General features: G+C 51.3%; 9 protein-coding genes and 1 non-coding gene across 10 annotated transcripts, besides 4 other annotated features; 8 read left to right on the top strand and 2 right to left on the bottom strand.

Annotated features, from left to right (window-relative positions):
• Positions 1-255: 255 nt before the first annotated feature.
• On the top strand, positions 256-2,390 carry ACLA_058240 (uncharacterized protein; the record flags this gene model as incomplete). Its single annotated transcript, XM_001276591.1, has 2 exons — positions 256-1,799; positions 1,856-2,390. 2 exons carry the CDS (start codon positions 256-258, stop codon positions 2,388-2,390), a joined length of 2,079 nt encoding a protein of 692 aa, XP_001276592.1.
• Positions 453-491: a microsatellite.
• Positions 744-773: a microsatellite.
• Positions 745-770: a microsatellite.
• A 634-nt stretch (positions 2,391-3,024) lies between the features above and the next one.
• On the top strand, positions 3,025-3,114 carry ACLA_058230. Its single transcript has one exon. It is a non-coding gene; the product is annotated as a tRNA-Gln (tRNA).
• An 87-nt stretch (positions 3,115-3,201) lies between these two features.
• Positions 3,202-3,229: a microsatellite.
• Positions 3,230-4,088: 859 nt separating this feature from the next.
• On the bottom strand, positions 4,089-5,112 carry ACLA_058220 (ribonuclease P subunit p30 family protein; the record flags this gene model as incomplete). Its single annotated transcript, XM_001276590.1, has 2 exons — positions 4,089-4,951; positions 5,037-5,112. The coding sequence occupies 2 exons, from the start codon at positions 5,110-5,112 to the stop codon at positions 4,089-4,091; spliced, it is 939 nt and encodes a 312-aa protein (XP_001276591.1).
• A 468-nt stretch (positions 5,113-5,580) lies between these two features.
• On the top strand, positions 5,581-6,813 carry ACLA_058210 (casein kinase II subunit alpha/alpha'; the record flags this gene model as incomplete). Its single annotated transcript, XM_001276589.1, has 4 exons — positions 5,581-5,695; positions 5,805-6,178; positions 6,240-6,659; positions 6,712-6,813. 4 exons carry the CDS (start codon positions 5,581-5,583, stop codon positions 6,811-6,813), a joined length of 1,011 nt encoding a protein of 336 aa, XP_001276590.1.
• Positions 6,814-8,018: 1,205 nt separating this feature from the next.
• ACLA_058200 (valine--tRNA ligase) lies at positions 8,019-11,508 on the top strand (the record flags this gene model as incomplete). Its single annotated transcript, XM_001276588.1, has 5 exons — positions 8,019-8,049; positions 8,132-8,257; positions 8,337-10,036; positions 10,090-10,399; positions 10,502-11,508. The coding sequence occupies 5 exons, from the start codon at positions 8,019-8,021 to the stop codon at positions 11,506-11,508; spliced, it is 3,174 nt and encodes a 1,057-aa protein (XP_001276589.1).
• Positions 11,509-11,907: 399 nt separating this feature from the next.
• On the top strand, positions 11,908-12,954 carry ACLA_058190 (rRNA-binding ribosome biosynthesis protein RPF2; the record flags this gene model as incomplete). Its single annotated transcript, XM_001276587.1, has 2 exons — positions 11,908-11,921; positions 11,976-12,954. The coding sequence occupies 2 exons, from the start codon at positions 11,908-11,910 to the stop codon at positions 12,952-12,954; spliced, it is 993 nt and encodes a 330-aa protein (XP_001276588.1).
• Positions 12,955-13,572: 618 nt separating this feature from the next.
• Positions 13,573-14,530, top strand: ACLA_058180 (Tim17/Tim22/Tim23/Pmp24 family protein; the record flags this gene model as incomplete). The annotated part of the gene is made up of 6 exons (XM_001276586.1): positions 13,573-13,587; positions 13,643-13,758; positions 13,837-13,863; positions 13,921-14,134; positions 14,198-14,421; positions 14,473-14,530. 6 exons carry the CDS (start codon positions 13,573-13,575, stop codon positions 14,528-14,530), a joined length of 654 nt encoding a protein of 217 aa, XP_001276587.1.
• A 665-nt stretch (positions 14,531-15,195) lies between these two features.
• ACLA_058170 (uncharacterized protein) lies at positions 15,196-15,681 on the top strand (the record flags this gene model as incomplete). Its single annotated transcript, XM_001276585.1, has 1 exon — positions 15,196-15,681. The coding sequence occupies one exon, from the start codon at positions 15,196-15,198 to the stop codon at positions 15,679-15,681; it is 486 nt and encodes a 161-aa protein (XP_001276586.1).
• A 1,390-nt stretch (positions 15,682-17,071) lies between these two features.
• On the bottom strand, positions 17,072-19,350 carry ACLA_058160 (acetoacetyl-CoA synthase; the record flags this gene model as incomplete). The annotated part of the gene is made up of 4 exons (XM_001276584.1): positions 17,072-17,230; positions 17,292-17,632; positions 17,692-19,180; positions 19,234-19,350. The coding sequence occupies 4 exons, from the start codon at positions 19,348-19,350 to the stop codon at positions 17,072-17,074; spliced, it is 2,106 nt and encodes a 701-aa protein (XP_001276585.1).
• A 969-nt stretch (positions 19,351-20,319) lies between these two features.
• Positions 20,320-21,093, top strand: ACLA_058150 (ureidoglycolate hydrolase; the record flags this gene model as incomplete). Its single annotated transcript, XM_001276583.1, has 1 exon — positions 20,320-21,093. The coding sequence occupies one exon, from the start codon at positions 20,320-20,322 to the stop codon at positions 21,091-21,093; it is 774 nt and encodes a 257-aa protein (XP_001276584.1).
• Positions 21,094-21,245: the final 152 nt, after the last annotated feature.

Genomic DNA, 21,245 nt, shown 5'->3' with positions numbered 1-21,245 from the left:
TGGGTCGATTCTCTTGAAGATCATACTCCGCTCGATTATATGACTTTTACGCACCGCGGAGGACGGCAAGTAACGGTATCCATCTGGTTATAAAGTGAAATCGAAATCTCCTGCAAAACGAACCATTGATCGTGACATTCCGGTCCGACCATCCGTGCTTGTCCACCATATTACCTTCAACGAGTATCTCGCGGATCGAGGAATTTCCGATCGTTGGGTTCAATTACTCTCGGGATTCATTTCCAACTTACCGTCATGGCATCGGCGTCGGCGTCCAACCACCAGCATCCTCCGACAAGTTCGGCTGCCGATTTTCCAAATCAGACATCACATACCTCCCATGTTGACTCGAGCGGACATCTAGCGACTAGCGGTTACGCGCCGAATGACAATCAGCTGGCTGGATTGGTGGAAGCTGCTACAGCTGCGGCCGGGCAGGACGTCTCGGAATGGGCGGCGGCGGCGGCAGTGGCTGCGGCAGCCGGCGCGGCCGGCCATCAGCATCACCTGGACAGCTATGGGCCGGAAATTCACATTGAAGATGATGGTTTTGGAGACGCCAGCTTTGCAGCGGGAATGGGCACGGGAAGGCAGCTGCGGGGGTCGACATCCGCTTCGGTCAATGAGCAAGGCCCATCGCCGGGCTTGTCGAGATCGGTCTCCAAGAAACGGAAAAGAGGGGAAGATGCGCTCGATCCAGCGTTAACAGCGTCCGGCGCTGGGGTTGGTCTTTCGGGTGGTCCGCAGCAGCAGCAGCAGCAGCAGCAGCAACATCACCTTCATCCCCAGCCTCACCATTATGACGGTGATAGCTTGGACATCAGATCAGTCCCGCCCCAGTCTCTGTCGGACGCTCGCGCCGCTGGCGTGCATTCTGCCGCTGCGCTGTTTCGCCAACCATCTACTAACAAGAAACACACTCGCCCGCCCATGTCAAAACTCTTTACCTCTCTAGAATTGTCGCCAGAGAACTTCTTACACTTACAGGCTGCTGCCAAAGCATATATGCTGGACCCTAAACATCCAGAGAGACGAGATTGCGTCGGTCAGCGGGGCAAAGGCGACACCGAGATGGTCAAATTGAGGCTATGGAACTGCGTGCGTCATTTCTTGGAGATTGAAGGCAACGGAGAACGCTTTTTTGGGGAGAATGTGACCAACGAAGGCATGGGTCCCAGGACCTACGTCTGGCCGCGGGATCAGCAAAAGATCATCTCATTAGTGATCCCTCTGCTGAGAAGAATGGTCACCAATGAACGCCAGAGACAATATGCGGTTGAGACGAGAAAAGGAGGCGGTGCTGAGGAGCGCAGGAGGAGAAAGACAAACGAAAGCTTTCCGAACTTCAGCAATAGCGCAAGTCCTCCGAAGTTTCCTTCGGATGGACAACTGCAGATGCATTCTCAGCATCATATCCCGGACGAGTATGCCTCAGCACCCGTTTCGATGCAACCGCAACATCACATGGACTCAGCATCGCAGAACGTGGAGCTTGGCTTGACGGACCTGTTCCTGGACGGCTATCCCAATGACTGGGGGGTGATCAACAAGTCATATGATATATACAATCATGACTTTGAACTCGATAATTTGTGGTACCTTTCAGGTCTTCAGCAGCCAGATTGGCGCGGATTAGTTGCTGCAGTCGACAGTCACTACCAGGTCTATCATGAAGGAGGTTTCAACTGTCCCACTCCCTGCGAAGATCAGAATGTGAATCGCATTCTGAATTCGAATGTCACCTCAGATCTTCGCTGGCGAATCGGCGGAAATCACAACCGGACCGCCAAGAATGAATTGTAAGTGTTTCGCTCATGGCATTCAAATCATCAATTACCCACTGACAACCCCACAGCGCAAGCAGTATCACTCGTGACATCTCGCGAATCATTCGCGACAATCTTGCAGCCAAGCAGGGCGCTCATGAGCCCACGCACGAGCATGAACAACTGCCGCAACACCAGCTCTTCCCGCCACTATACTTCCCTACGATGCCGGGAAACACAAATACCAACAATGCCAACACACATACGGCCGTCCCTATTACCCCAACACCTGTCTCTCTTCATATCAACATCTTACAGAACGGGAAGCGTATCCTCCCTCGCCTGGATATACCTGCTGGGCAGTGTCCTGATCTGGAAACTCTCAAGCAGCTCATCTTACGCCGATTTGCTGGCCAATTACCGGGTGTCACATCCGACTCGATGATGGATGGGACAGCGAATTCCTGGAATCCCTCGTTGGGGTGGAGGTACAAAGCCTGGTTACCGGATGGATTAACCATGGTGCAGAACGACGGCGAATGGACAATGGCTCTTCTCTCCGCTGGGAATGTCGACTGGATGGAAGGCGATTTGAGGGTCCTTGTCGAACTCGAAAGCTCCTAGATAGGCCGACATTGACAACAGCTATCTACACCTCGCTTCTCCTCGAGTGCCATCTTGGGATGTTTCCTGATATTCATTTTGCACGCCCTATTTGAAGTTGTTTCGAGTACGAAAATTGTCTTTCGGTGGGCTGGGGTTTTCTTTGGTGTCTGAGTTTCAATCGTTCGCTGTGGTTCATCATTAGCTTCATACCCTTGCATGTTGGCGCATGACTTATGACTATGGACATACAAATGTTTCTTTGCTTTCCGAGAGTGGCTTTCTATACAGACAAATGGCTTGTTTCCTACAGCTAGAGGGATCATGCCCTATCACGAATAGGCATTAGCACACACACAATACGAGACCATAGAAGAACGCATGTCCCTTGTAGTAAGACTTCCTTTCCCGGATTCATGCTTGTTGAACCAGAGCCCCATAGTGGAGGCGACATTTGAATCTAGACATTGGCCGTCGCCCTAGCTGCCGTTGGGCCGTACCATATAAGCTAGAGAGCGAAAAGGTAATTAAATGTATAAGCCTGCAAAACACTATATTATCATCATCCAAGCCAACCAGCTCACACATGCAGTCCTGCAATATCTTTCATAAATCTTAATATAGAATGCAAATATACCGGCTAATGTCAGCGATCGCTTCTATGGTCTAGTGGTTATGACTCCGGATTTTGAGCAATCTGCGCCGAAGTCTTCCGGCAACCCCGGTTCGAATCCGGGTAGGAGCTTTGTTTCCTTTTTTTTTGTCTTTTTGCCCTTTTTATTGCTGTCTCTGCCTCCCTCATATGCGAGGTGCTTGTTGAGAGGTTTGGCTCTTTTTTTTTTTTTTTTTTTTAATTTTTTCTCTCCGCGGGCTGTAGTTGGTGTAGGACCTGATCCTTTGGGTTCTGTCCGCCATATTGTGCTTGTGGTTTGGGGATGTAACATATATTCTTCTGGGACAACCGATGGTTATCGTTGCAAATCAGAATATCAGTCCATCAGGGCAGATATACATGCACATAGGTAGGCCCCCAGAGGTAGTAAGGCGATATAAAAATAATACATTCCTACAATACGAAAAGTCTACATTATGGAGCGGACTTAAATGCGTTTTCATCTTCTCATGGACAGTTCTTAGACGTGTACGTATGGCTACTAAGTCAGCGACTGTCGCACTGGCCACCAGTGTAGCTGCTCCCCATACATGGACCTAATACTATTGACCTCCGGCAATGTAGCGAATCGAGAAGGTACAGAACCGCAAATCTAGCGACATCGTAGCAACATTAGCTTGCGGGGTCCAAGTCCCAACTCGAACAGGGGATAGCTAATCTCCGCTGCTGCAATATCCCAATGTCAGCAGGTCGAAGATGTTCGATGACTGAAAAAGGGGGGTTTTGCTCCATGAGCGCGAGTGGCAAGTCTGGTTCACAGACTCAACACATAGAAGTCGTGTCAGCATACCGTGTCTGCCCAGACTATGAAACCGCACAACATCCAATATGCAGAAAGCAAAGATATGCACCCTTTGATTCCGAATGGCAACTGGCAGCCGCATAGGATCATGTAATCCATAGGACATTGGCGCGGATTGTCTAATGCTTGCCTGGCGCCTGGCAGAACCGAGGTAGATAACAGACTAACGGCAAGGTGATGTTGGCTGTCGACTTGGAGAGACAAACTGAACTCAACCAGTAGCTGTGTTCACTGTTGAACCCTTTCAGCTGACCGTCGCTTCCACTGCCTCTAAGCGCGCTTTCTTGGCCCTTCGCTTCATTTCGCGTTTCGAGAGTGGTTTTTCGTTATCCTCCACAGCTGCTTCTGAGCCGAGTGACGCCTTCCTCTTCAGGTTGTCCCCGCTCCCCTGAGTCTCGGAAGCACCTTTCTTTTTAGAGACAGCTCCGTTCTGGACCGACGCCGGTTGTCCATGTCCAGTTTGTGGGGTCTTTTTCTGTCCTCCGTCGACGATGTCGATTATCCCGCGCCAGCTCGTGCGCTTCAATTTAGCCAATGCAACGACTTTTCTTGCTTCCTCGCAGATCGCCTCCTTGCCCCGCTCCTGTGATAGACCCCATACGCACGCCAGATTGATAACATCCCACGGGGCTCTTACACCCAGAGCTTTCCGGGCCTCACTTGACACGATGATACCTCTTCCGCGCGTGGCACGAATCAGTGACATGGCATTGCCGATGAGGTTCCGTCGAGCTTCAAGACCACTCCCAGTGACACCAGGCCCATAGCAGACCTCCAATCGAATCCCACGCGCAATGGCGGCGGAGAGCATCTTAAATTTGAAATAAAACGGAAGTCTGACGGAGAGATCCAAAGAGATCACGTCACATTCAAGACTTGTGCACGCATTCAGAAGCGCTTTCTCATTTGTAGGCCGAAGCGCGACCAAGTCATACACCTGAGCCAGACTGGCAAGACGCTGATTTTGGGCGGGGTCGGACAAAGTCAGGTTCACACGGGACAGAACTTTCACATTCTTCGGTACGTTCGCTGGAGTGGGAGGAGGAGTAGGGCTAGGTGGGAGTTTTCCGCTTATGGTCTGCGAGAGAGCAACGGTTGTGTAACCGACTGGTAGTCAGGTCAGTTCCTCAGGTGGTCATGATACAGCGTGCAGAATGCCGCCAAGGTCTTGTGCCGGGGAAGAGTGACGAACGTTCTTCAAGGAAGCTCAAAGTATGAGCGATCTCGGGATCATCCGAGGAGTAGGGGACGTTGAGATCGTAAAACATTGTATCAGGTTGAATACCAGGGCCGTACCCAATATCCCCGGACCTTTTTCTTCAAGGCAGACTCGCGCGCATCAGTGATCGAGCTGTCGAAACTGTCCGCAAAAGGAAATCTAGAAATCGCCCCGCATCAACAGTTGATCCGGCCCAATAACCGCACTAGCCTTATCGGGACAGACCTCCAGAGCATCATCACGTGCCTGTGAAGGCGGAGCGAATGGTCCTCGCTATTCTGATCATCACCATAATAATAATACATCTCCGTCTATCTGTACCTTGGGCGATAACACGGCTGCACTGTTTAGACAGGCTTTTATGCTCCTAGTCTTGCAGCTGCTGTTGTCTGTCCTTCATCTCAATTCCCTGTCGCGACGAATCTTTCGCCCCAGGTTGCTCCTCTACCCCGCCGCCGCATTTTATCTTCCATCGATTGTGGGCGCACTCGGAAGCTGCGAACCAGCCGCCATCACCATGGCGCGCGTCTATGCTGATGTCAACGACCATATGCCTCGGTCCTACTGGGACTATGATAGCGTGAACATCTCCTGGGGTGTCCTTGAGAATTACGAAGTCGTCCGCAAGATAGGTGAGTGAAGAGAGGGTGCCCCATCGCCCAACGGGGTTCTCGCACACCTCGAGGACGATATACCCTTTGTGCTCTCTGTGGTCGCAGTCGCTTACCACGTTCAACACAGGTCGCGGAAAGTACTCGGAAGTGTTCGAGGGTATCAATGTTGTCAACTATCAGAAGTGTGTCATCAAGGTCCTCAAGCCCGTCAAGAAGAAGAAGATCAAGCGTGAGATCAAAATTCTCCAGAATCTGGCAGGTGGCCCCAATGTGGTAGCTCTGTTGGACGTCGTTCGTGATAGCCAAAGCAAGACCCCTAGCTTGGTGTTTGAGTACGTCAACAATACGGACTTCCGGACTCTGTACCCTCGATTCACCGATTATGATGTCCGCTTCTACGTTTTCGAACTCCTCAAGGCTTTGGATTTCTGCCACAGCAAGGGCATCATGCACCGGGATGTCAAGCCTCACAATGTCATGATCGACCATGAGAAGCGGAAGGTGTGTCCTATTTGTCCCCTCAGATCTGGTTTAAATTGCGCTGAACAATATTGGGGTTTAGCTACGCCTGATTGACTGGGGTCTCGCCGAATTCTACCATAAGGGTACTGAGTACAACGTTCGCGTTGCCTCTCGCTACTTCAAGGGCCCCGAGCTGCTTGTTGATTTCCAAGAATACGACTATTCCCTGGATATGTGGTCGTTGGGAGCCATGTTCGCTTCCATGATCTTCCGCAAGGAGCCTTTCTTCCATGGACAAAGCAATTCCGACCAGCTGGTGAAGATTGCCAAGGTCCTGGGCACCGAGGAACTTTTCGAGTACTTGGACAAGTACGATATCGAACTGGACCCTCAGTACGATGAGATCCTGTCCCGCTATCCCCGGAAGCCCTGGCACTCTTTCATCAACGCAGACAACCAACGCTTCATCAGCGACGAAGCAATTGACTTCCTTGACAAACTCCTCCGATACGATCATGCTGTAAGTTTATCTGAAAACCTGTCCGTTGATCATTGCTGACCTCACTTGACAGGAACGACTTACTGCCCAGGAGGCCATGGCTCACCCTTACTTCGCTCCTGTCCGTGCGGCTGAGTCCCAGGCCGCCCGGAACAACGCCACGACTCAATCATGAACCCCGGACGTTGTTGGCATGACTACTTCTTCATACATTCAGGGATCTTGCAAATCCTAGCTCAGCACCAACTGTGATCAGTCGTCGTTCTTGAACATCGCCGACTTGGTTCGGAATTTTGAGTTTAATTTCTGGGTCCGGCGAGAGAGGGTGGTGATCATCAATCTACACACATGCAAAAGGGATACCACAGCGCTATCTCCTGGCTTCTTCTGGTATCGATTGACGCACCATTTGGTGCGATGAGTGATGGAATGCGGACATAACGATGATGACAGATGACGTACACCTAATGTGTTGGGTATAGAGCCCATCTCACCTCAATCCTCTTGGGTTACAGCGCACTCAATGTATCTGATGACTATTAAGAAGGGGATGTTATACTCCATTTGCCATGCTTTCCTCGATCTTTCCATGCGGTTTCCCCCTGTTTTGTCCCTCTCGTAATTGCCCGAGTGCTCCCAAACTATTTCATACTTTCGCCCTCTTATGTCTCTTGTTAATACATGTGTTTGATTGTGTCTGTCTGTCTCATGAAAAGGAGTGGGGGGGTTCTTTTATTTATGGGGGAGCTGAATTTGATCTGATGCCTTTTGTTGTTGTACTTGGCCGCGTTCCTTGCCTTAACACGTTCGACTTGTGATGGACTCGGTCCTGACCATCCACTCCGATGAGTGCCAAAAATTGCGTATTCCAATTCCCCCATCCATCGTCGTCGTGGAATGCCACGAAGCTCCCGTAAAGATAGTCCCAAGTCCATATCCCGTGGCATGGAGTATACATCACGTGACGTGACTCAGACTCGTGCGTTTTTTCTCCCTATCGATTAGGATCGAGGCTGTCGTCCGTCGAAACGAAAAGCACCGAAGATGCTCTTGAAATTGACCAAAAGGTCGTCCAACCGCGAATAGATCTTGTTCCTCCCCACGATCCTCCGTATCTGAAGCCATTGAAAAAAAACCCATCTCTGTTTGTTCTCCACCGCCGGAGTTCCTCGCTGAGCCCCGCAGTAACATCCTCTGATTCGTTCCGCTCTTCTGCTTTTGGGCCAGCGAAATTTAATTGCCCGCATTTCGCACAACCACCATACCTGCCCCTCCCCCTCGTTCTTTTTCCCGGTGTTCAAGATATTCATCCGGCGATTAGCGGCGCGCTCGGCGCCTTGGAGATTTTTGAGTCCTCCCATCTCTCAATCATACTCCAGAATGTCTCAACCGACTCCCTCTCCGAACCCAGGTGAGTACTGTGCCCGCTGTGACTCATGGTGCATCGACCGTGGAGGGAACCGCCGCCGGCTGACAGTATTGATGTGCTTTAGTGGGTGAACCAAAGGCTCCCATCGCGGACCCTGCCCCCCAGGCCGACGATCAGACCAGAAACCAGAGCGCCGATACCACTGCAAACAATGCAGAGGGTGCTCCCAAGGTCAAGAGCGAGAAAGAGTGTATGTCTCCAACGGACCGGATAGGGTCATATTCTGGTTTTCAGTTCGTTGCTGATGTTGGGATGTTGGCTTGGGTTAGTAGAACGAGAACGACGAAAGGCCGAGAAAGCGAAGAAGTTCGCCGAGAAGAAGGCTAAGGCTGCTGCGGCCAAACCTGCCGCCCCCAAGGCCGACAAGAAAGCCAACAAGATCGAGAAGGAGAAGACCACCGATGCCTACGACCCGAAGACCATCGAAACTGGCCGCTACCAATGGTGGGAAGAGCGTGATCTCTTTAAGCCTGAGTTCGGTCCCGACGGCAAGGTCAAGCCGGAGGGTTACTTTGTCATTCCGATCCCCCCTCCCAACGTGACGGGCTCCCTTCACATGGGCCATGCTCTCACCAATGCCCTCCAGGATACCATGATTCGTTGGGAGCGGATGAAGGGTAAGACCACGCTGTGGCTGCCCGGTATGGACCACGCCGGTATCTCCACCCAGAGTGTTGTCGAGAAGATGCTCTGGAAGCTAGAGAAGAAGACCCGTCACGATCTCGGCCGCGCAGAGTTAACCAAGAGAGTCTGGGCTTGGAAGGATCAGTACCATGCAAACATCAAGAACGCTTTGCAGAGAGTCGGTGGTTCTTTCGACTGGTCGCGCGAGGCTTTCACAATGGACCCCAACCTGTCGGCCGCTGTCACCGAAACTTTCGTCCGTCTCCACGAAGAGGGCATCATCTACCGTGCCAACCGTCTCGTGAACTGGTGTGTGGCTCTGAATACTTCCCTGTCCAATCTCGAGGTCGAGAACAAGGAAGTTGAAGGACGTACGCTGCTTGATGTGCCCGGCTACTCCAAGAAGGTCGAGTTCGGTGTCTTGACGCACTTCTATTATGAGATCGACGGGACTCAGGAGAAGATCGAGATTGCCACCACCCGTCCGGAAACTATGATCGGCGATACTGGTATTGCTGTCCACCCCGACGACAAGCGCTACCAGCACCTGATTGGCAAGTTTGCCCGTCATCCCTTCATCGATCGTCTGATGCCCATCGTTGCCGATACGGACGTCGACCCAGAGTTCGGTACTGGTGCCGTGAAGATCACTCCAGCCCATGACTTCAACGATTTCAACCGTGGGAAGGCCCACAACCTCGAGTTCATTTCCGTGCTGAACGATGATGGTACTTTCAACCAGAACGGCGGTCCCTTCGTCGGCATGAAGCGTTTCGATGCCCGTTACAAGGTTGTTGAGATGCTGAAGGAGAAGGGCTTATATGTGAAGTGGGAGAACAACCCCATGAAGATCCCTCGTTGCGCCAAGTCGAATGATGTTATTGAGCCTATCATGAAGCCCCAGTGGTGGATGAGGATGAAGGAATTGGCCGAACCTGCCATCAAGGCCGTTGAGGACGGTGAAATTGTCATCAAGCCTGAATCCGCCGAGAAGAACTACTTCCGCTGGATGAGAAATATCAATGACTGGTGTCTTTCCAGACAACTCTGGTGGGGTCATCAGGCTCCGGCCTACTTCGTTAAGATCGAGGGCGAGAATGGTGATGACAGTGATGGTAACCTGTGGGTCACTGGTCGCACCGAGGAGGAAGCTCACAAGAAGGCTGAGGCCAAATTCCCTGGCAAGACATTCTCTCTGGTCCGGGATCCCGATGTTCTCGACACTTGGTTCTCCGCTGGATTATGGCCCTTCTCTACACTGGGATGGCCTCGCAAGACCCATGACTTGGAGAACCTGTACCCTACATCCGTGCTTGAGACCGGCTGGGATATCCTGTTCTTCTGGGTATGCATATTCTATCCATATGGACGGCAAGCACTATACTAACAAGTATGCAGGTCGCACGTATGATCATGATGGGTATTAAGCTCACTGGCAAGGTCCCCTTCAAGGAGGTTTACTGCCACTCTCTGATCAGAGATTCGGAGGGTCGCAAGATGTCCAAGTCCCTGGGGAATGTCATTGATCCTCTCGACGTTATGGAGGGTATCGAACTTCAATCTCTTCACGACAAGCTGCTTGTCGGCAACCTTGCTGAGAAGGAGGTTGCAACTGCTACCAAGTACCAGAAGAAGGCCTTCCCTAAGGGCATCCCTGAGTGTGGTGCTGACGCTCTGCGCTTCGCCCTTGTTTCGTATACTACTGGTGGTAAGTTTCTAGTTCCTTGAGAAGGTCTAGCTGGGCTCGAGTGATGGAACCAACTAGTATCGTTCGGACAATTTATCGGTTCTCTAAACTAACTTTATGCAGGTGGCGACATCGCATTCGACGTCCAGGTCATTCATGGCTACCGTCGTTTCTGTAACAAGATCTACCAGGCCACCAAGTTCGTACTGGGCAAGCTCGGTGACGACTTCAAGCCTCTGCCTGCTCCTTCAAAGACTGGCCGCGAGTCTCTTTCTGAACGCTGGATCCTGCACAAGTTCAACATTGCCGCCAAGGAGGTGAACGAAGCTCTCGCACAGCGTGACTTCTCCGTCGCTGCTTCGACCATATACCAGTACTGGTACGCCCAGCTGTGTGATGTCTTCATCGAGAACTCGAAATACCTCTTGGCTCCTGAAGTGCCCGCCGAAGTGCAGGAATCCGCCAAGCAGACCTTGTACACTGCCCTCGAGGGCGCTCTGACTTTGATCCATCCCATCATGCCTTTCGTTACTGAGCATCTGTGGCAGCGTCTGCCTCGCAGACCTGATGATGAGACGATCTCGATCATGAAGGCTCGCTATCCTCAATATAACCCCGAGTTCAATGATGTCGAGGCCGAAACTGCCTACGAGCTCATTCTCAACACCTCCAAGGCCATCCGGTCGATTCTCGCCCAGTATGAGATCAAGACCAAGGGCGATATCATTATCCAGACCTACGACGCTGTCAGCTACAAAACTATCTCGGACGAGCTGACTAGCATCAAGTCCCTTGGTGGCAAGTTCCTCGGAGAACTGACCGTGGCTAGTCAGGACAACACCACCCCTCCTTCGGGCTGCGTTGTGGCTGCTGTTGGCGCCCAGGCCGCCGTGTATCTTCGCGTCTCGAAGGAGGTAGCTCTCGAGCAAGAAGAGAAGGCCAAGGCCAGCCTCGAGAGAGCCCGTGAGACTGTTCGCCGCCAACAGGCCCTTGTCAACGGCGCCGGCTGGAAGGAGAAGGTCAAGCCAGAGGTCTGTGAGCAGGAAGAGAGAAAACTCCGGGATGCCGAGAGCGAGGCTGCTCGTCTGGAGGAGCAAATCCGCGAATTCGAAAAGCTGCGTTTGGAGTAAATAATCTTCCCATAGGGTTAGCAAATAAATGTGTGATTCAGGTTTTAGATGTCGTTGATTCGTCGATTGTCGCTTTTTGTAAGGTAGTCACGTAGCACATATGCTCGGGGATGGATCCAAATAGATCCGACAAAGCTGTCCTGCAGGAGACCAGATGACGAACATTGAGAAGAAAGATTGATCAAGGCTCAGACCAGATATTTCATAGGATGCATTCTGGACGTGGTTGTTAGTTCTTTACATTTTGTCTTTGAACATCTCCAGTTAAGCTTATCGATAAGCAGCGCCAAGACAATTCCGCCAAAACTTTTCGCTCCGCTTTTTTCTTTCTTTTCGACCAGACGAAGTCGGTGATCAGCGAACACACAAGTTATTGTCTTCAGAGCAACAGAGGCCAAAATGCTCAGAGAAGTGTAGGTTTACAATGTGATCGAATGGAGCAGCGTCTGACGAGACATCCTTGACAGAAAACCCAAGAATCCGCGCACAGCGCGCATTCTCAAGGCCCGTGAGCCTCAACTCGTCGAACCCCCCAAGAAAACACTTTTCATGCACGGCTCGAAATGCCCAACCGCCCTTAACACAGTGCTCAAGACTTTCCACTCATTGACGGTCCCCAACTCGGTGCTGTTCCACAAGAAGAATGAGAACATCCGCCCGTTCGAGAGCACCGAGAGCATCGAGTTCCTGGGCAACAAGAACGAGTGCGGCATCGTCGTCTTTGGAAGCAGCAGCAAGAAGAGACCCAACTGTCTGACTGTGGCGCGGATATTCAACACCAAGGTTCTGGATATGTGCGAGTTGATGCTTCTCCCCAGCCCAGACGGCGACTCAATTCCCGCCATGAACAACCTGAAGATGCAGATTGGGATCGGACTGCGGCCCATGCTGCTTTTCACCGGCAGTGCGTGGGAGGATTCCACCTCGACGGCACATGTCATGCTGAAGAGCATGTTTACGGATATGTTCAAGGGCGAGGAGTCGGATAAGATTGATGTCGAGGGTCTGCAGTACGTGTTGATGATCGCCGCCGAGGAACCTACCGACGGCCTGTCCCCTGTCGTTCACCTGCGGTGGTACAAACTCCGGACAAAGCGCAGTGGCCACAAGCTCCCCCGTGTCGAGCTGGACGAGATCGGCCCCAAGTTCGACTTTAAGGTCGGTCGTCTGCAGGAGGCTCCCGCGGATGCCCTGAAGGAGGCCATGAAGCAGGGCAAGAGGCCCAATGAGAATATGAAGACGAAGAAGAACATCACCATGGACACGATGGGTGATAAGATGGGTCGTGTGCACTTGGGCAAGCAGGATCTTTCTGGGCTGCAGACGAGGAAGATGAAGGGTTTGAAGCGTCGTGCTGGTGTCGAGTCTGACGAGGAGGATGCCGACATGATGGAGGTGGACGAGGTTTCAGAGGATGAGGGCCGCAAGAAGGCACGGACGGCATAGAGCCTTGTCGGATTGTCTGGCGATGTTTTTGACTCATGATACTTTGTCTATCTATCCCACATAAGGCGTTCAGGTGGTCTGGTTTTTCTGTCGAGTGTGTCAAGCAGATCGATCATTTTCTCCATAGTCACTATAGCTTAAAAGTATTCAACACATATCTATATCACTCTATCCAATTTCGCAAGCATACAGTCGGGTCGTGCGCTCTGGATCGTCTGGTCAATATCGGTTGTCATCTCGGAGCGAAATGCTTCTCCTACGAAATTCTTCCTCTCTACATCATCAGTCCCTTTTCCATTTTGTGTGCTTGTATGCATCCCCATTCCTCTCGACCACGTGACCATGACGTTCTTCGGCACGAGACTCACATGCCGAGGATCTTTGGCAGATTTGCGGATGCAGCTCTCCATTAAATCCCGTTCTCCCCACCCTTCGTCCTAGAACTGTACTCATGCATACCCGTACTTATACCTCATCAAGCTGCTCTTATCGAATATTCTTAAAGCCGTGATCCTTTCCATATCCCAAGTTCGTCACTCGACACCTGGTGTTCTCCGTCGGTAGACGTCCAACGAACCCGTCGCTACTCCGATCTACCTACCGAGGTCCCGAGACATCATGGATGCGCTCCTTGTATGTGTGATGCTTTACTGGGGACCTGTCAACCATCATTCTGATCGCTGTTTAGTCCCGCCTGGACGCCCTCGTCCTCAACCCCGAACTCGCTCCCCTGCTGTCGCTGGTCAAAGGTATCCGAAATGGCGTTGTTTATGGATCGAAAGTGCGATTCCCGCACGCTCTGGTGTATGTCTCCGCTACCTGCGAAATTATATGATCTTGCTGGGAATTGCAAGCTGATATGGGGGCGTTTGAAAACCGCAGGATGATCTTTCTTTTCCGCTCTGGAACGTAAGGCGACACCTCATCGACATGCCATCGACGCCGAACATACTGATTGCGCTCTAGATTCCGGGAAAAGGTCAAGCTCGTCCTCAAAGCAACCCGCCAGCATGCGCGCAATCTAGCCACGTTCGCGTTCATATATAAAGGCTCCATGCTTCTTCTGCGAAATATCAACCCGGCGGGTGTTGGAAAAGAAGGTCGCTATGATAGCTTCTTCGCCGGTCTATTGGGAGGATACGCTGTTTTTGGCCGGAAGAAGACAAGCATCACTCAACAGGTACGACTGCCTGTCGCGTCACATCTCTGATGGATGTTGAGCTAACAGCGATTGATTTTATAGATCGTGATCTATGTCTTTGCCCGTGTTCTCCTCGCTCTCGCCAAACTCTCCGTCGAACCGAACATGCATCCTCTCTCCTCGCTGATCACACCCGACTCGCGAGCGCAAATACAGGCGAATGCATGGCCCGTCTTTGCAAGTCTCAGCTGGGCGCTCGTCATGTACATCTTCCGCTGGCATCCAGAGACGCTTATGTCGAGTTTGAGGAGCAGCATGGTATACATGTAAGTCGCGACTGTGCCCTTTCCGGATGGCTCAATACTGATACTTTGCAGCTACCAAGACTCGGACCACTGGGACTCATTCCGCAACTTCTTGATACACAACAAATAGACGGACTAGGGTTTGAATTACATACTCACCCTACAGTCGAACAACGGGTTCATACCTTTCACCACGGCGTACACATGGCGTATAGAATGGGTGCATTGTCTCTTTTTTCACTTCTTGTTCATTTTGACCCTGTATTATGTCTCATTTCACCAGTTGGGCTCGGGTTCATGGAACATGGCCTCAACTACGATGGCATGCATAGTCGATGTGAGCTGCTGAATCTCAAGGCAACCCTACCGCAGGCGGATAGGGGAAATGATGTTCATGAATCACTGGATAGATGACTTTCATCCCAGGTAGTTCTACAGGTGTCGTATACCTAGGGCTATCTCACATTATGGATAGAGCTGGCCAGACTGTTTATGAGCGAGATCCGTATCCTGAAATTGTTATGAACTGATGGGAACTAAGCCACATAGAATGCACACAAAGCCTTTATCCCTTTTGGTGTTTGTACTATTGATCTCTCACACATTCAGGTCGATAGTACTCCATAGATATTTAGATCACGTGGGCTTCCTACTCCTAGTCTTACCCACTCTATTGTCTGTGTCAACCACAATAACGCCTCTCCGTCTCTTCATCTATATACCCAGTCATACAAAATCAGCAGCCCTCCTAGACACGCCCTTGATTCAGCCAGGATACGACCCACCCGTGTCAAGATGTCTTCCACCGTTTTCCCAGGCAATAGCGTGGACCCCGATCCAAACGGGGATGTGACTCTTTTGGTGTCACTGCCACAAGTCTCTGCATTATTCGGGGCCTCGCATGAGATGACTGTAAAATATCGAGCCTCCTCCAAACACTTGAGCCTAGCTTCACGTTACTTCGAGAAACGGTTGAAAGCAGAATGGGCGGAGGGTAAGGCATTGCAAAGTGATGGCCACGTTGAGATGAAAATCCCAGAAACTGATCCACAAGTCTTCTTGATCTTGCTGAATCTGATGCATTGCCGCACAAAAAGAGTCCCTACCACAGTGACCTTCGACGAGCTGACCAAACTTGCTATTCTGGTGGATTATTACCAGTGTCATGAAATCTTGGGACTATATCCGCAGCACTGGCTGCAGCCCTGGAGAGGACAGACCCCAACCACGTATAGAGATGAAATTGTTAAGTGGATATTTTCAGGACGCATCCCTTTTTAGTTGCGCTACGTCCATTGCAATACGCCAGAGCAAAGGCGCCATCAACACGCTGAATCTTCCTATCCCAGCATCCGTCACAAGTGAGTTGAGCTGAGCCAAAATGCGAGATATTGCTACTTATATTGCTAGATGGAATCGATGCACAGCGGAAAGCGGCGCTGTTCAAGTTACTTGGTGCCGTAAAAACACGGCGAGACCAACTCGAAAATGACAAAATTATCTGCTCCTTCGATTGCGACGCGCTCAAATTGGGAGTCATAATAAAGGAGATGGCGAGATACAACCTCCCTTGGTGTTTGGATGGATCTGAGTACAAAGGACTCTCACTAGTAGACGTTGCTGAGAAACTAGCCAAGTTTTCTCAGCCGAAGTGCCTCAGCGACAGATTCGGCGGCCCTTCTGCATGTATGCATCGCGAATCCCAAGTGACCGCAGAACTCGACGCATTCCGAACCAAACTACAAGCACTGACGCTAATACCTCTGCCTTTGTAAGAGAAGCGACTTGGGGAGTTGCAAGATGCACCAAGGAAGAAATTGAACTCATGCCCTTCTGGCCTTACGGCTACTTGATTGGAAGACCGATCCACAATCAGTAAAGATGTCGCACCAAGGACAGTGCAAGACCCATGCCGCGGCTGCTGGCAAATCTGAAGCCATTCTTGTCTTCTAGCAGCCATCCAAGATATGGTAACGATGCACATTCTTCTATCGAATGGCTGAAACCCATACTCGCTTGTCGATTGCTGCATCTCGCCTAGAGACCCGTCTCTCACTCGAAGTTGTATGTCTGGATTTGATAACCACTATGGCCTAATTAGTCTGTGATTGCCCATCAATCGCCAATAAGGAATAGCAAGATTCTAATCAAACAGCGGATAAGCATTCTCATAGAGTGTTCGTGAAGTCAAAAATCTTCAACTACATTGCGCAATATCATACCTGAGGGCCCATCTTCTGGCAACTTGTTCCGCAGTGGCATATAATGATGAGCCGTGCCATAGAGATGCCAATTTCTCTTCCATACCATGAAACGCAATACCATTCGTACCAGGAAGAGAAGTTTGCATAAGACTCCTTCACGATCAAGCTGTGTGCCACTGCAAGTTTGGGCCTCCCGAATATCTTGACCGTGAGCCACCCGCCTTCTTGCGATCCTTTCTATCTGGAGACATGTTCCCTGGCCCTGAGATAGGTAAACAGAGTATCCAAGAATTTTTGACCTTGGAAGTGGTTTGGATGAGCTACGGCCCACGTACTGCTACCTGGATCAACTCTGGTCCTCATATCGAGATCTATTCAAGCTGCGACTATGTGTGATCGTTTGCCAACAAGCACGCAAATCTATTTGATCCATTGACCAGCGAGAGCAGATAAGTAATTCTCTAAGTTTACAACTTGCTCCTCGGCTCAATCAGCTTCTCCACCTCTGCAAACTGATAGTAGAAATCCAAACTCTGCGGGTTGAGCAAAGTCCCCGACGGCTTGATCTTCTTGCCAGATACGATCTGTTTCACAGGTAGCTCGACCTTTTTCAGATTCACCGTCGTCTACAGATGTAATAGTCAGTAAAATGACATACTCGAAATCCCCAGGGGATATCCCACGTACCGGAATCTCAGGTGTCTGGAAGATGTACTTGGGTACATGCCGAGCACTCAATGCCTTCCGGATTGCCTCTTTCACCCGTGAGACAAGGAGTGGTGTGAACTCGAACCCGGGCCGCATGAGCAGGAACATCATCACTGACTCGTCGGCGTCTGTTGGCCGTCTCTGGCCCACGCAGATGGAGTCCACTATCTCGGTTGAGAATTGCGTATCGATCACGTTATAGATCTCCGCGGAGCCGAAGCGGACGCCTGATGGATTAAGGACGCCGTCTGATCGGCCCAAGAAGAAGATTTGTTTTGTGGCGGGGTGGATGCTGATGAAGTCGCCGTGGGTCCAGACGTCTTTGATAAAAGGATTAGTGACTCGCAAATGATTGAGATAAGGCAGGCAAGAAACTTACTGTCGAACCGGCCAAAATACGAATCAAAGTACTTCTGAGGCCCATCGTCGCCCAAGAATTTGACTGGCATGGTTGGGAATGCGGCCGTGGCTACTAACTCCCCGGGTACACCGTCTGGAAGAGCAGTGCCTTTGACTCCAGTGGCACCCTCGTCCGCTTGGTCGAATACAGAAATGGGAATGCCGAGACCAGGGCCCTGACACCCGCCAACGTGCAAAGGTGTGATCGGGTTCCCCAAGCCAAAGCATGCGGCAAGGTCTGTTCCTCCGGAGATGTTCGCCAGCTGCGTGTGAGACAGGAAGCCCTCGTCGTAGAACCACTCGAACAAGGATTCAGAGAGGACCATGCCAGTACTGGTGACGACGCGCAGCGAACTCAGGTCCGCAACGTCCTTGGGTCGTACATTATTCTTTCGCAGCTCATGCAGATAGCGCGGTGATGTGCCAAAATGAGTTACCTTGTGCTCTCCGGCGAGTTCGATAAGAAACTTGACGTCAGGTAGGAAGGGGCTCCCATCATAAAGGACGGCTTTGGCGCCAAACAAAAGCCCTGATATCGCAGATAAATACATGATCCAGCCTGTGGTAGTGTATTGCAGTACTGTCGAGTCTGGTCCATGATCGCAATGCAGTCGACTCTCTTTGTAAGTATTCAGGATCACGCCGCCCACTCCGTGCACGATGGGTTTGGGCTTGCCAGTTGTTCCGGAGGAGTACACTACTAGGAACGGATCGCGGAATCCGACTCTAACGAACTCGAGTTGGTCTGATGTTGCCTTTTCAAGGAGGGCTGTCACGGGTTGCGTCTTGGGCACGCCACTCACATCAGCTGGCTGAGTTGGAAACCGGGGGATTGCGATGATAGCTTCGAACTCTGAGACTTCTCGAAGGCCTTCAACAATCCCCTTGATCTTGGGGCGAAGATCAACCCGCTTTCCATTGTAGATAGCAGAATCATCGACGAAGACAAACTTGGGCTTCAACTGGAGTAGTCGATCGAGAATTCCCTTAACCCCAGTGTCCGTGGAAGTGGACGAGAACAAGGCGCCAAGAGCAGTCGTTGCAAGGAGAACCACGAGAGTATCGACACTGTTACTTGCCACCGCGGCAACTCGGTCTCCCTTGACAACTCCAGCTGCTTTCAACGCTTGCACCATTCTTCCTGTCATTTTTCTGAGTTGGCCCCAGGTGACGTTGGAAGAGGGCTCGGAGCCGCCCTCTCTCATCTGTGTTAAAGCGATTTTGGTGTCCTCTTTGTCTGTTGTCGTGATCTTGGGATGACCAGTGCTTGAAGGGGTTGTTGAGAAGAGCATGTTCTCCGCGAAGTTCAGTCGAGCACCCTCAAACCAGGAGGGGACGCTATCGATGCGAGCCGATTCATCAACAACAGTACTGTAAGACCCTTCTGAGATAATAGGGAAGTAGTTCCAGCAGAAGTCCCAGAAGGCTGCCCGGTTCTTGGTAGACCACAAGAAGAGAGAATGATAGTCCTAAGTATACGTTAGAAGGAAGAGCTCCTCGATACGAGATTCGCACTACGTACAGGGAGTGTGACTCCTTTTTCTTCTTCTAACTTCGTCTTAAATGTCCACATCTGAGTGGAACGTGGGCTGGGATGTTCCCAGAGCTTCCTGGGCACATCGGCTGTTGTTGAAGCCATTGCGCTAGTATGTAGCCTGGGGAATGTTCGGATCGACCGCACGATTCAATTGCGACGATGTGGTTAAAGATTTGATAGAAGACGCGATGCCGAAGACGATTCTCCTCTGCTTTATAGTAAGGAGCAAGGCTCGAAGCTAGCTGACATATCTCTGGGTATCTCGATGCAAGAGCAACTGGCCTCGGCTATTCTTGATGCGAATCGGTTGTTGCGGAAAAGGCGGCAATGCGGGGAAGACGAAAGGAGATCTGGAGTATTTTGAGTCTTGGAGACCTCGAGAATTGCTTTGAATATTTGATACTTTGATTAGCTTGCAGCGGCCCCTAGCATGATTCGCCAGAAGTCGATGGTTCACAGGCAGTCAGTGGTGGGACATCTGATGCTGATCGATGGGGGAGAGGGTGAGCTCCAAACGTCTGCATAGAGGCACTGCATAGGATACAAAGCAGTATCATGGCTGACCGGCCAATAATGAGTGCAGGAGCCATCATTCTGCTATATCTATCACCACAGTGATGTTGGTTGCTATACAGAGTACGTTGAGTAGTTGGCCTGACTTGTTAAATGTTAGGTTAGTTGATGGACCACTCGAGTGCTATTGCCTCGCATATGAGGCAAATAACGATGACTGTCGATATATGGACAAAGTAGAATACTGAACTTGAAAGTACGATGAACTGGAATCATCTTCGGTTTCATTGTCCTCTTAATAATAATAATAGCTAGATGAATCGGTCATCGATACGGAGTAGTAGAGACAGAATAATCTCAAGTTGACCCAGTTCGGGCTCTTCCGAAGCTGCTTTTTAGCCGGTGTCACTGACGGTGAGTGCCGACAACTTCATCTTTCAACCACTGCTCTTATGTATTAATCCAGCATCGCACGCTGATTCTGCAAAGGCTAGTCCTTGAGATCAATACTCCAATTCAAGGAACACCTTTTTTTTCCCCCCAAAAGAACAATTCACCATGGCTCCCACCCTCACCTCCCATCCAACCCTGCGCATCATCCCCGAACCACTCACCCCAGAAGCCTTCGCTCCCTTCGGCACCGCCATTCGCTGTCCCCTACCACGCGATCTCGCCTCAGCGCCTTCCATCGCCTCGCTTCCTCCTCATGATCCCACCCCAGTCGTTGCAAACCAATCTTCTGCCCTCAAGTACAGCCCCATCTCCCCGCTCCTCGACCGCTACCCAGGCCAATGTCCCAGCGGCCGCCCCTCCGCCGCTCGCATGAGCATGTTCTCCTGCTTCCCACGCAAGCTGCGCAGCGCACCGTCCCCCGGATCTAAGGACAGCGAGACCAGCAGCGTCTTCGACGTCCGCATCCTCGAGCGCCACCCCTTCACCACCCAGACCTTCACCCCCCTCGATCTGTCCAGCCAGACCCGCGTGGCCGATGCAGACGAACCGTATTACCTTGTTGTCGTGGCGCCGACGCTGAAGGGCCAGACAGCGACGGCGGAGACCCCCGCGGGGACTGTGACTATCCGTGATCCTCCGGATTTGGAGAATGTCAAGGCGTTTGTGGCTCGCGGGGGCCAGGCGGTGACGTATGGGGTTGGAACGTGGCATGCGCCGATGGTGGTGCTGGGCTCGCGACGGGTCGATTTCGTCGTCGTGCAGTTTGCCAATGGGGTGGATGATGAGGATGTGCAGGAGGCTGCGTTTGGGGAGGGGATTGTGGTTGAGCTGGGCAAGGGGGGTGCTCAGCGCCGCGCGGGGGGTGGTTCGAAGCTCTAATTTGAAGCTCTAATCACGCAGAGCATATTGTCGTCATGTTTGATACTTTTTGGAAGAAAACTGTACATAGACTGGCTAATCTTATGAATGGACGATGAATTACAACTAGATGGGTATCTCGAACGAAACCACTATGGACAGAAACATGACAC

The sequence above is a fragment of the Aspergillus clavatus genome, genomic scaffold (genome assembly GCF_000002715.2).
Source record: "Aspergillus clavatus NRRL 1 1099423829736 genomic scaffold, whole genome shotgun sequence".
Classification (NCBI taxonomy): Eukaryota; Fungi; Ascomycota; class Eurotiomycetes; order Eurotiales; family Aspergillaceae; genus Aspergillus; species Aspergillus clavatus.
The sequence above is the reverse complement of the archived record's forward strand: the minus strand, read 5'-3'. Positions and strand labels throughout refer to the sequence as shown.